A 10,000-nucleotide genomic window follows, 5' to 3' on the forward strand; every position below is an offset into this window, starting at 1 on the left:
GACAGGAGGGGACACGGCAACCTGCCGTCCATCACACTGTTAATCAACTGCTTCTCTCCTGCTGACCTCATTTCTTAAGTTATACGAGCTGAGGCATGCCGTCTCTGACCTTTGACCTTCAGTATTTACATGACACACTCACACACACACGCACACACATGCACGCACACACACACGGTCCACAGAGGGCGAATCCAGAAAGTTTTGGGTATACAAGTTAACGACTGAGGTCTCGGGGTCAGAGGTCACATGATCTTACCCCTGCAGTGCTCTCTCTCCAAACCAGTCTCCCCTGGTGAGCTCTCTGAGATGTACTGGCTCCTGATTGGCCGAATCCTCCTGGGTCACATTCACCTGACAGGAGATGCGATCAGCAGTTATCAGCAGTGATTAGGACGAGGCAGCAGATCAATACAATAACCGATGAAGAAGAGGAGCGGCGGCAGAGTGAAGCAGGTAAACGGGCTGATGGTGGCGTCACCTTTCCCTGGCTGATGATGAAGAAGGTGTCTCCTCTGGCTCCCTGCCTGATGATGTACTCGCCATCGTCATAATGAGTCTAAATGGACAGAAGAGAGTGTCTGATTGGAGGATCTACAGTGTGACTCCACCACAGAAGAAGACAGTCAGTTGAATGTGAATGTGTGGACGGCGGGCTCACCTCCTCCATGACGTCAGCCAGTTTACTCAGAGTTTCCTCTGGAAGACCCTGGAAGGTGGGGACGCTGCAGACAAACGTTCGTCGGTCAGTTCATGTTCAGGCCACCAACTGTGAGGACCACTGACGGACTGACTGTGAGGACCACTGACGGACTGTGAGGACCACCAACTGTGAGGACCACTGACAGACTGACTTTGAGGACCACTGACGGACTGTGAGGACCACTGACTGACTGACTGTGAGGACCACTGACTGACGGACTGTGACGACCACTGACTGACTGACTGTGAGGACCACTGACTTACTGACTGTGAGGACCACTGACTGACGGACTGTGAGGACCACTGACTGACGGACTGTGAGGACCACTGACGGACTGTGAGGACCACTGACTGACGGACTGTGAGGACCACTGACTGACGGACTGTGAGGACCACTGACGGACTGTGAGGACCACTGACGGACTGTGAGGACCACTGACTGACGGACTGTGAGGACCACTGACGGACTGTGAGGACCACTGACTGACGGACTGTGAGGACCACTGACTGACGGACTGTGAGGACCACTGACGGACTGTGAGGACCACTGACGGACTGTGAGGACCACTGACTGACTGTGACGACCACTGACGGACTGTGAGGACCACTGACTGACGGACTGTGAGGACCACTGACTGACGGACTGTGAGGACCACTGACGGACTGTGAGGACCACTGACGGACTGTGACGACCACTGACTGACTGTGAGGACCACTGACTGACTGACTGTGAGGACCACTGACTGACTGACTGTGAGGACCACTGACTGACGGACTGTGAGGACCACTGACGGACTGTGACGACCACTGACTGACTGTGAGGACCACTGACTGACTGACTGTGAGGACCACTGACTGACTGACTGTGAGGACCACTGACTGACTGACTGTGAGGACCACTGACGGACTGTGAGGACCACCAACTGTGAGGACCACTGACAGACTGACTTTGAGGACCACTGACGGACTGTGAGGACCACTGACGGACTGTGAGGACCACTGACTGACTGTGACGACCACTGACGGACTGTGAGGACCACTGACTGACGGACTGTGAGGACCACTGACTGACGGACTGTGAGGACCACTGACGGACTGTGAGGACCACTGACTGACGGACTGTGAGGACCACTGACTGACGGACTGTGAGGACCACTGACGGACTGTGAGGACCACTGACTGACTGACTGTGAGGACCACTGACTGACGGACTGTGAGGACCACTGACGGACTGTGAGGACCACTGACTGACGGACTGTGAGGACCACTGACGGACTGTGAGGACCACTGACGGACTGTGAGGACCACTGACTGACTGTGACGACCACTGACGGACTGTGAGGACCACTGATTGACGGACTGTGAGGACCACTGACTGACGGACTGTGAGGACCACTGACGGACTGTGAGGACCACTGACTGACGGACTGTGAGGACCACTGACTGACGGACTGTGAGGACCACTGACGGACTGTGAGGACCACTGACGGACTGTGAGGACCACTGACTGACTGTGACAACCACTGACGGACTGTGAGGACCACTGACTGACGGACTGTGAGGACCACTGACTGACTGACTGTGAGGACCACTGACTGACGGACTGTGAGGACCACTGACTGACGGACTGTGAGGACCACTGACTGACGGACTGTGAGGACCACTGATTGACGGACTGTGAGGACCACTGACTGACGGACTGTGAGGACCACTGACGGACTGTGAGGACCACTGACTGACGGACTGTGAGGACCACTGACTGACGGACTGTGAGGACCACTGACGGACTGTGAGGACCACTGACGGACTGTGACGACCACTGACTGACTGTGAGGACCACTGACTGACTGACTGTGAGGACCACTGACTGACGGACTGTGAGGACCACTGACGGACTGTGACGACCACTGACGGACTGTGACGACCACTGACGGACTGTGAGGACCACTGACTGACGGACTGTGAGGACCACTGACTGACGGACTGTGAGGACCACTGACGGACTGTGAGGACCACTGACTGACTGACTGTGAGGACCACTGACAGACGGACTGTGAGGACCACTGACGGACTGTGAGGACCACTGACTGACGGACTGTGAGGACCACTGACGGACTGTGAGGACCACTGACTGACGGACTGTGAGGACCACTGACGGACTGTGAGGACCACTGACTGACTGAATGTGAGGACCACTGACGGACTGTGAGGACCACCAACTGTGAGGACCACTGTCTGACTGTGAGGACCACTGACGGACTGTGAGGACCACTGACGGACTGTGAGGACCACTGACTGACTGTGAGGACCACTGACCACAGGAAATGAAACAATATGAAGGCTGACAGATGAAAACAGAATTGATTTCACTTGTCAGTGATTGTTTTTGTCTGTTCTCATCAGCTCGTCCGTCTGCTCTGTCCGTCGTTGTTCGTCGACAGAGCGACGGTCTCTGTGGGATCTGAACCTCTCACTCGGACGGTTAGTGCCTTGCTCACCTCTTCAGGAAGTCCATGTACTCGGCGTGTTTGATGAGTCCAGTTCTCATCATGATGGTCTGGAAACACTGCCGGTCGATGGCCCACAGCTTCACGTGGACCAGAGCTGAAACACACACACGTAGCCTCATCAATATGTTTATTTCTGATCATGATTGGTTAATGAAGAACGACACGAATGTTTTTACACTCCGACTGTCAGATCAGTAATCATGAACATCACCTCTGGCTGCTGCTCCTGATATAAAAGGATCACATGTCATTACTGAACAACGCAGTGTGTGCACATGAATATATGAATATTACACATATCACGTGCACGTCTAAATGTTAATGCGTGTGTGTGTGCACGTGTGTTTCTCTGATCTGCATGTGTGAGGCAGAGATCACATGGAGACATAAATCATGATGCTGCTGTGTTTGCATACAGTGTGCAGGTGTCGTCATGGCAACAGTATGCACACGTCTGTGTGTGTGTGTGTGTGTGTGTGTGTGTGTGTGTGTGTGTGTGTGTGTGTGTGTGTGATGTAGTGAGCGCTGCATCCATCCAGCAGCAGCTCAAAGGTTCACATGTTGACAGATGAGGAACGAGTGAATCATGTTTTCATTGTGTGACACCATCAGAAACCAGAAAGACCAGCAGGACTCGTCAGACCTGGTCCTCAAAGGTCTGCACCTGGTTCTCATTCACGGTCAGAGGTCTGAAACGATTGGTGGGAACAAAAGAACATTTGTCAGTTCATGAACGTCACATCTCCTGTGATTGGACCAGCAGGACAGCGAGGCAGACGAGGCTCAGACAGTTTGTCCATATTGATTGAGTTACTGCGTCCCAGAGACAAGAGACACGTTCTGTATCTGAGGTTTGACATCACCATGACGTCGATGTCAACCACAGAGAGACAGTCCTTCACCTGGAGACAGACCACCGTGGACGTCCTCCAGACGCGCTGAAGGTTCAACACCACCGATCATTTGTTCATCAACAGAAAAGTTCCACTTCATAACGTGTCCTAGCGCGAGGAGACAGTAGCTCTTCAACGGTGTCTGTCCAACGGCCTCAGCTGAAGACTTTCAGAAGAAGCTAGAAGAAGTTCAGCCACCGACCAATGAGACCTGGTCTCTACTAAACTCCTCTTCAGGGACCAGGAAGTGACTCAATACAGCTGGCCAAACAAAGTCAGGTGACGCCTCGTGTGTCCCACAGACGAGCTCAGGGATTCTCTGTGAGCATCTGTACCTGTAGAACAGGTGAACTATGACATCATCGGGCTCTGGCCTCTGACCACCAGGTGAAGATGATGCAGGCTGGTGCTTCAGCAGCTAGCTCCACACAGGGAGGCGTTTTCACTCATAAATTCATCCACGGAGTCCTCCAGGGTGCAGTGAGCTCCGTGATGATGTGTTTGAGGGAAGGGGACCAGAGCGCCACATCAGACCTTCAGGTGGAGACGGCAGGTGTCAGTTTGGACCGCCTCCGACAGGTTCAGGGTTCACCTCCTGTTGTTGAATTGTGGTGTCAGACCTGGAAATGAACTGATTTCACTTCATGTCAGGATGTTCTCACCTCTGACCTGGACTCAGGTGTGTTCAACCTGTTAGTGCGGTTCATTTGCAATGATACCTCTGCTTAAACCGACCAATCCCTGCGCAGGGGGTTACAGGTTTGACATCACCTGGTTATGATGGCAGAAAGATGGACAGACTCAAAATGAGCATGAGATGGGTGATCTCAGCGCAGGTGTGAAACCAAACACACCTGCAGACTCTGATCATTATCACAAACAAACATTAATTACAGGTTATTTTCAGAAAATTGTCAATTTCTTCCTGTTGGACCTGAAAACAGCCGCAGGCATCATTAACATCATGTGACTCACTGGGCAGATTTAAAAGGATGAAAACCTGAAACAGCTTCTGTCCAAAACTACAGAGGAGACACATTCAGTACTGTCCCCACAACTACTGTCCACACATGGTCATCTCTGAAAACTGTGCCTGTGTCCTGATACTGACCTCTAGTGGCCGTGAGAATCATAACCGCAGCATCGCAAACAGAGGACGTCAATGTCTAATGACAGAGGACATGTTAGTCCAGATCTGGTTCCTGGAAAGTCAAACGCTCAAAACAGAAGAAAGGACAAAAGGACCACAGGGAGGACGAAGGTCAAACAGACATTTTCTGTCCACACAAGCAAACACAGAAACTAATTTCAAGCATGCAGACAAGCATGTCAGCCAGCAGGTGGCGATGAAATCTACACTGATGATGTGTTGAAAGAACGGTGAGAAAGAAAGAAAGACAGAAGGAGTTTGTCCTCGCCTCATGTCTTCTGGACAGCTGCAGTATGAGCTCTTAGCTTCTGTCCTGTCCTTTTTTCATCCAACCAATGAAACGCTCAGATGAGACTTCATGAGTCCACACAGGGGAAACATGTTTAGTCGCCCATAAACAACAAGACAATCTACACAAAGCACACAATGAGACACACACACACACACACACACACACACACACACACACACACGCACACACAGATAGACAGGAGGACATTGATGAAGCTCAGAGATCAACTCACAGCTCAGTTTACAGAGAACAATGTGATGAAGGAAACATTCTGTGTGTGTGTGTGTGTGTGTGTGTGTGTGTGTGTGTGTGTGTGTGTGTGTGTGTGTGTGTTCATAGCTGGGCTCATAGTTGGCTGCAGTTACCTTGGAAACGTGCAGACGTGGACAAACTTCCTTCTGTGTCCATCAGACTGAAGAAGACATTACAGCAGGACTGAAGTAACTAATTACATTTACTCTGATTACTGCAGCAAGGTTGTCTTCACCTCACCTTCACCTCACCTTCACTTCATCTTCACCTCACCTTCACTTCATCTTCACCTCACCTTCACCTCGTCTTCACCTCACCTTCACTTCATCTTCACCTCACCTTCACTTCATCTTCACCTCACCTTCACCTCGTCTTCACCTCACCTTCACTTCATCTTCACCTCACCTTCACTTCATCTTCACCTCACCTTCACCTCGTCTTCACCTCACCTTCACGTCATCTTCTTCCTCAACTCAGTTTAATCTCAACTTTTCTAATTTGCTACCTGTCTGCTCACCTGTCTGTCTGTCCACCTGTTTGTCTGCTCACCTGTCTGTCTGTCCACCTGTTTGTCTGCTCACCTGTCTGTCTGTCCACCTGTTTGTCTGCTCACCTGTCTGTCTGTCCACCTGTTTGTCTGCTCACCTGTCTGTCTGTCCACCTGTTTGTCTGCTCACCTGTCTGTCTGTCCACCTGTTTGTCTGCTCACCTGTCTGTCTGAACAGCACTGTCATTCTTCTCCTGATAGACTTCAACACTTTGACTTCCTGCATCACATGATGCTTGGATCTGATTGGTTGAATTTAGCGACAGTGACAGACATGTGGTTCGTCCAATCACCTGTCAGGTATTTGCTAAAAGCTCCCGCCCTTTTCCAAACAGCTTCCAGGACGACTTCCAGCCGGTTCTGTTTAAGAACCTTCTGATGGACCATGTCCTGCTCAGACCACCGAGTCCACTACAGACAGAGACCAGGTCTGAACGGGGCTTCAGCGAGTTAGCCCACAGCTAAAGCTAACCCTCTGTCTAAGCTCAAGCTAGCTCGCCATCTGGGCTAAAGCTAACTTTCTGTCTAAGCTCAAGCTAGCTCACTATCTAAGCTAAAGCTAAAGCTAAAGCTAGCTCTCTGCACAAACCAGGACATACCTCCAGGAGATGTCAACATTACGACAGTACTACAGAGTACTATAAAGTACTGCAGAAGACATTATTCAAACATAAAGTTCTTCCTGTAGTACTTGTCGTACCACAGAGCCTTGGACAGTACTACAGTACTACAGAGTACTATGAAGTACTGCAGAGGAGGTGCTGCAGTACCACTCCGGTCTCTGTCTGTGGTGAAAACACACGCCGTCTGTTTGGTCATTACTTTTATTTCTGGTTTCCGCTGCTTTATGACCTGCTGTCTGTTGCTACGGAGACACCAAGTGTCTCTGTAACCACGGAAACAACAGGAGACAGCAGCAGATATTATCGACTGAGATGAGTCCAATGTGCTGAGTGAGTTTCAGGAGGGCCGAACAATCATCATTAAGGTTCATGAACGACTCACTGATGGTGTGTGAGCATGAGAGAATGCCTAAGGGGGGTGTGTGTGTGTGTGTGTGTGTGTGTGTGTGTGTGTGTGTGTGTGTGTGTGTGTGTGTGTGTGTGCGTGTGCGTGTGTGTGTGTGCTTGTACATGGTGAAGGTCAAAGGTCACAGAGTCCACAAGTGGAAGAAGCAGATGGTTTAATAAGCTCATATTCATTTCACAATCAGCTGCTCTCTGACACACACACACACACACACACACACACACACACACACACGTCCCTGTTTGCTCATAGTTGCATAGTTGCATTGCTGTGTTGCTGTACAGAGACCAAGCTGTGACATCACATGAGAGATGGGACAGGGGACGGGGGACAGGGGACAGAAGCAAAGCTGCTGCACTTGAACTTCAAACGAGCTGGTTTACACTCGACAGGCCAGTTTTTAAAGATGTCAGATGAGCCTCAGGTCATGTGACTGCTCAGAGACCAGAGGCCTGACGTCCTACCTGAGCCATGCTGAAGCTACCTGAGCCGTGCCTGATGATCCTGTCCACGTTAATCCAACTCAACTCTCAGCTCGCGCCTTTATCTTCGTGTACGACTGTCGGCGGTGAGCGAGCTGAGAGTTGGGCCATGTTTCAGTTCAGCCGGAGCTCCGTGCGAGCGCCGAACGATCTGATGGACCACAAACGAAAGAGCAAACCTTCTTAACTGCTCCGGCCATCCATAACTGCTGCTGCTAACAATGCTAATGCTACGAGCAGGCCTACCGCCATCTTTCCACAGAGACAGGCGTCCTCCGTCCTGCTGATGTATCAATCATTCTTCTTCGTCTGGTACCGGGTTTGTTCCTGTTGGGTTTTAAAGGTTCAGGGGTTGAACTCCACATCCAGACTTCTTAAATAATCTGGAATAAAAGTGCTTTCAGGACTTTAATGTCAGTGAAGCAGCTGAGCGTCTTCTGTTCGCTCTGAACTGATCTGAAGTCAGCTGTGGAGGCGACTGACCACTGCGAGTAAAAGCATCAAAGTCGTGCGTGCAGATAAACTCCAGCTGGAGCTCGTGTGTTCATGTGAAGATAACGAGCGAAAAGCTTCAGCAAACGAAACGAATCCCTCGAACCCAACGCTGTTGCCAAGAGACGCCGCTGCCAAAACTTAGTTCATTGGCTGGGCCGGATGGTGTTGCCCAGCAACCGCTGCCTAGCAAGCACTCTACAAGGAAACACTGACAAAAAGTTGGATGCCCCCCCCCCCAAAAAACACACACAGGCACATACACATGCACACGCACGCGCACACACACACACACACACATCGTGGTGGATGTCTGATCGTCAGGCTGCAGCCTCACACTCCTCCCGTACACTCGTTCCTTCTCATCTCCTGATCTCAGATCAGTTTCCTACAGCAGTCCGGACACCAAACAGTTAACTCTGCGCTGCTGCAGAGGAAAAGTCGAGGTGGATGTTTCTGCCTAAAAACAGCGACGTCTGTCTAACCAGTTACTGACCGCTGCCAGCAGAGGGCAGCAGCTGGATCGACCTCCGATTAGAAAACATCCACTCTGACCTTTGAAAGCACCTGAAGACTCTCCTCTAACACCTGCACATCAGTGCAGCGCTGTGGGCAGCGTTCACTGAACACATCATGATTATCCAGAGGAGAGAAGAAGTCGTGGATGGAGGTGATCTGCTGCTGATGTGTGACACACTTTAATGTTTAATGTGTGTGCAGACGCACAAACACTCCTGCAGCTTTCACAATGAGTCACATTAGTGTTGAGAATCTGACATCTGACATCCAGGAGTCACAGAGCTGGAGTTACAGTACGTAACTAATGTGAAACAGACGCCGTCCGCAGCGGACGGGCTGCGTCTGAGCGAGGACTGACTCTGGGTTTGTCCAGGTGGAGGCGCGGCTGAGACATCCACCCTCCACAGGCCAAGACACCTTCCACCTGAGCGGCTTTCCTCCAACCACTTTGACCATTGTCAGAGAGGTGAAGTCGACTAAAGCAGCAGCAAGACACACACGCACGCACGCACGCACGCACGCACGCACGCACGCACGCACGCACGCACGCACGCACACACACACACACACACACACACAGAGCGTACTCACTCCTGACAGTGGCCGTCCTGGTGCAGTTGTAGAGGATGGCCAGCTCTCCGAACACTTTGCCTGGTCCCATCGTGCACAACTTCATCCCCTCTTTAGTCACCTCCACCTTCCCCTCTGGGCGAGAGACAGTCACAGAGAGGGGGGTGGGGGGTGGGGGGGCAGAGAGAGAGACAGAGAGAGAGAGACACACACACACACACATCGTGTCTTCATTTTCACGTGAATCAGACTTCAGATCATAAACTGCTGTTTTATTATTTGCTGTCTCATTCAAACAAACTTTATTATCATTGTCAACAGAAACATTTAGTGCGTCTGAGTGTGTGTGTGTGTGTGTGTCTGAGTGTGTGCGTGTGTCTGTGTGTGTGTGTCTGTGTTTGTGTGTGTGAGTGTGTGTGTGTATGTCTGTTTGTGTGTTTGTGCGTGTGTGTGTGTGTTTGTGTGTGTATGTCTGTTTGTGTGTTTGTGTGTGTGTGTTTGTGTGTGTATGTCTGTTTGTGTGTGTGCGTGTGTGTGTAGAGGGAACTGAGGGGCATCACAG

The 10,000-nt window shown here is 51.1% G+C and overlaps 1 protein-coding gene across 3 annotated transcripts in view; it reads right to left on the reverse strand.

The window, feature by feature from the left end:
* LOC139349284 (cGMP-dependent protein kinase 1-like) overlaps nt 1–10,000 on the reverse strand; it is a 40,010-nt gene that overhangs the window by 14,447 nt on the left and 15,563 nt on the right. For 2 of the 3 annotated variants that reach the window (XM_070989905.1, XM_070989904.1), the window contains exons 3-7: nt 9,460–9,573; nt 3,201–3,306; nt 662–725; nt 482–559; nt 260–354 (exon numbers count right to left, since the gene is read on the reverse strand). In XM_070989905.1, coding sequence (XP_070846006.1) covers nt 260–354; nt 482–559; nt 662–725; nt 3,201–3,306; nt 9,460–9,573 — 457 coding nt within the window. The remainder of the gene's footprint in view (nt 1–259; nt 355–481; nt 560–661; nt 726–3,200; nt 3,307–9,459; nt 9,574–10,000) is intronic. The other variant, XM_070989906.1, reaches the window with a different exon arrangement.

The sequence above is a fragment of the Chaetodon trifascialis genome, chromosome 21 (genome assembly GCF_039877785.1).
Source record: "Chaetodon trifascialis isolate fChaTrf1 chromosome 21, fChaTrf1.hap1, whole genome shotgun sequence".
Taxonomy (NCBI): domain Eukaryota; kingdom Metazoa; phylum Chordata; class Actinopteri; order Chaetodontiformes; family Chaetodontidae; genus Chaetodon; species Chaetodon trifascialis.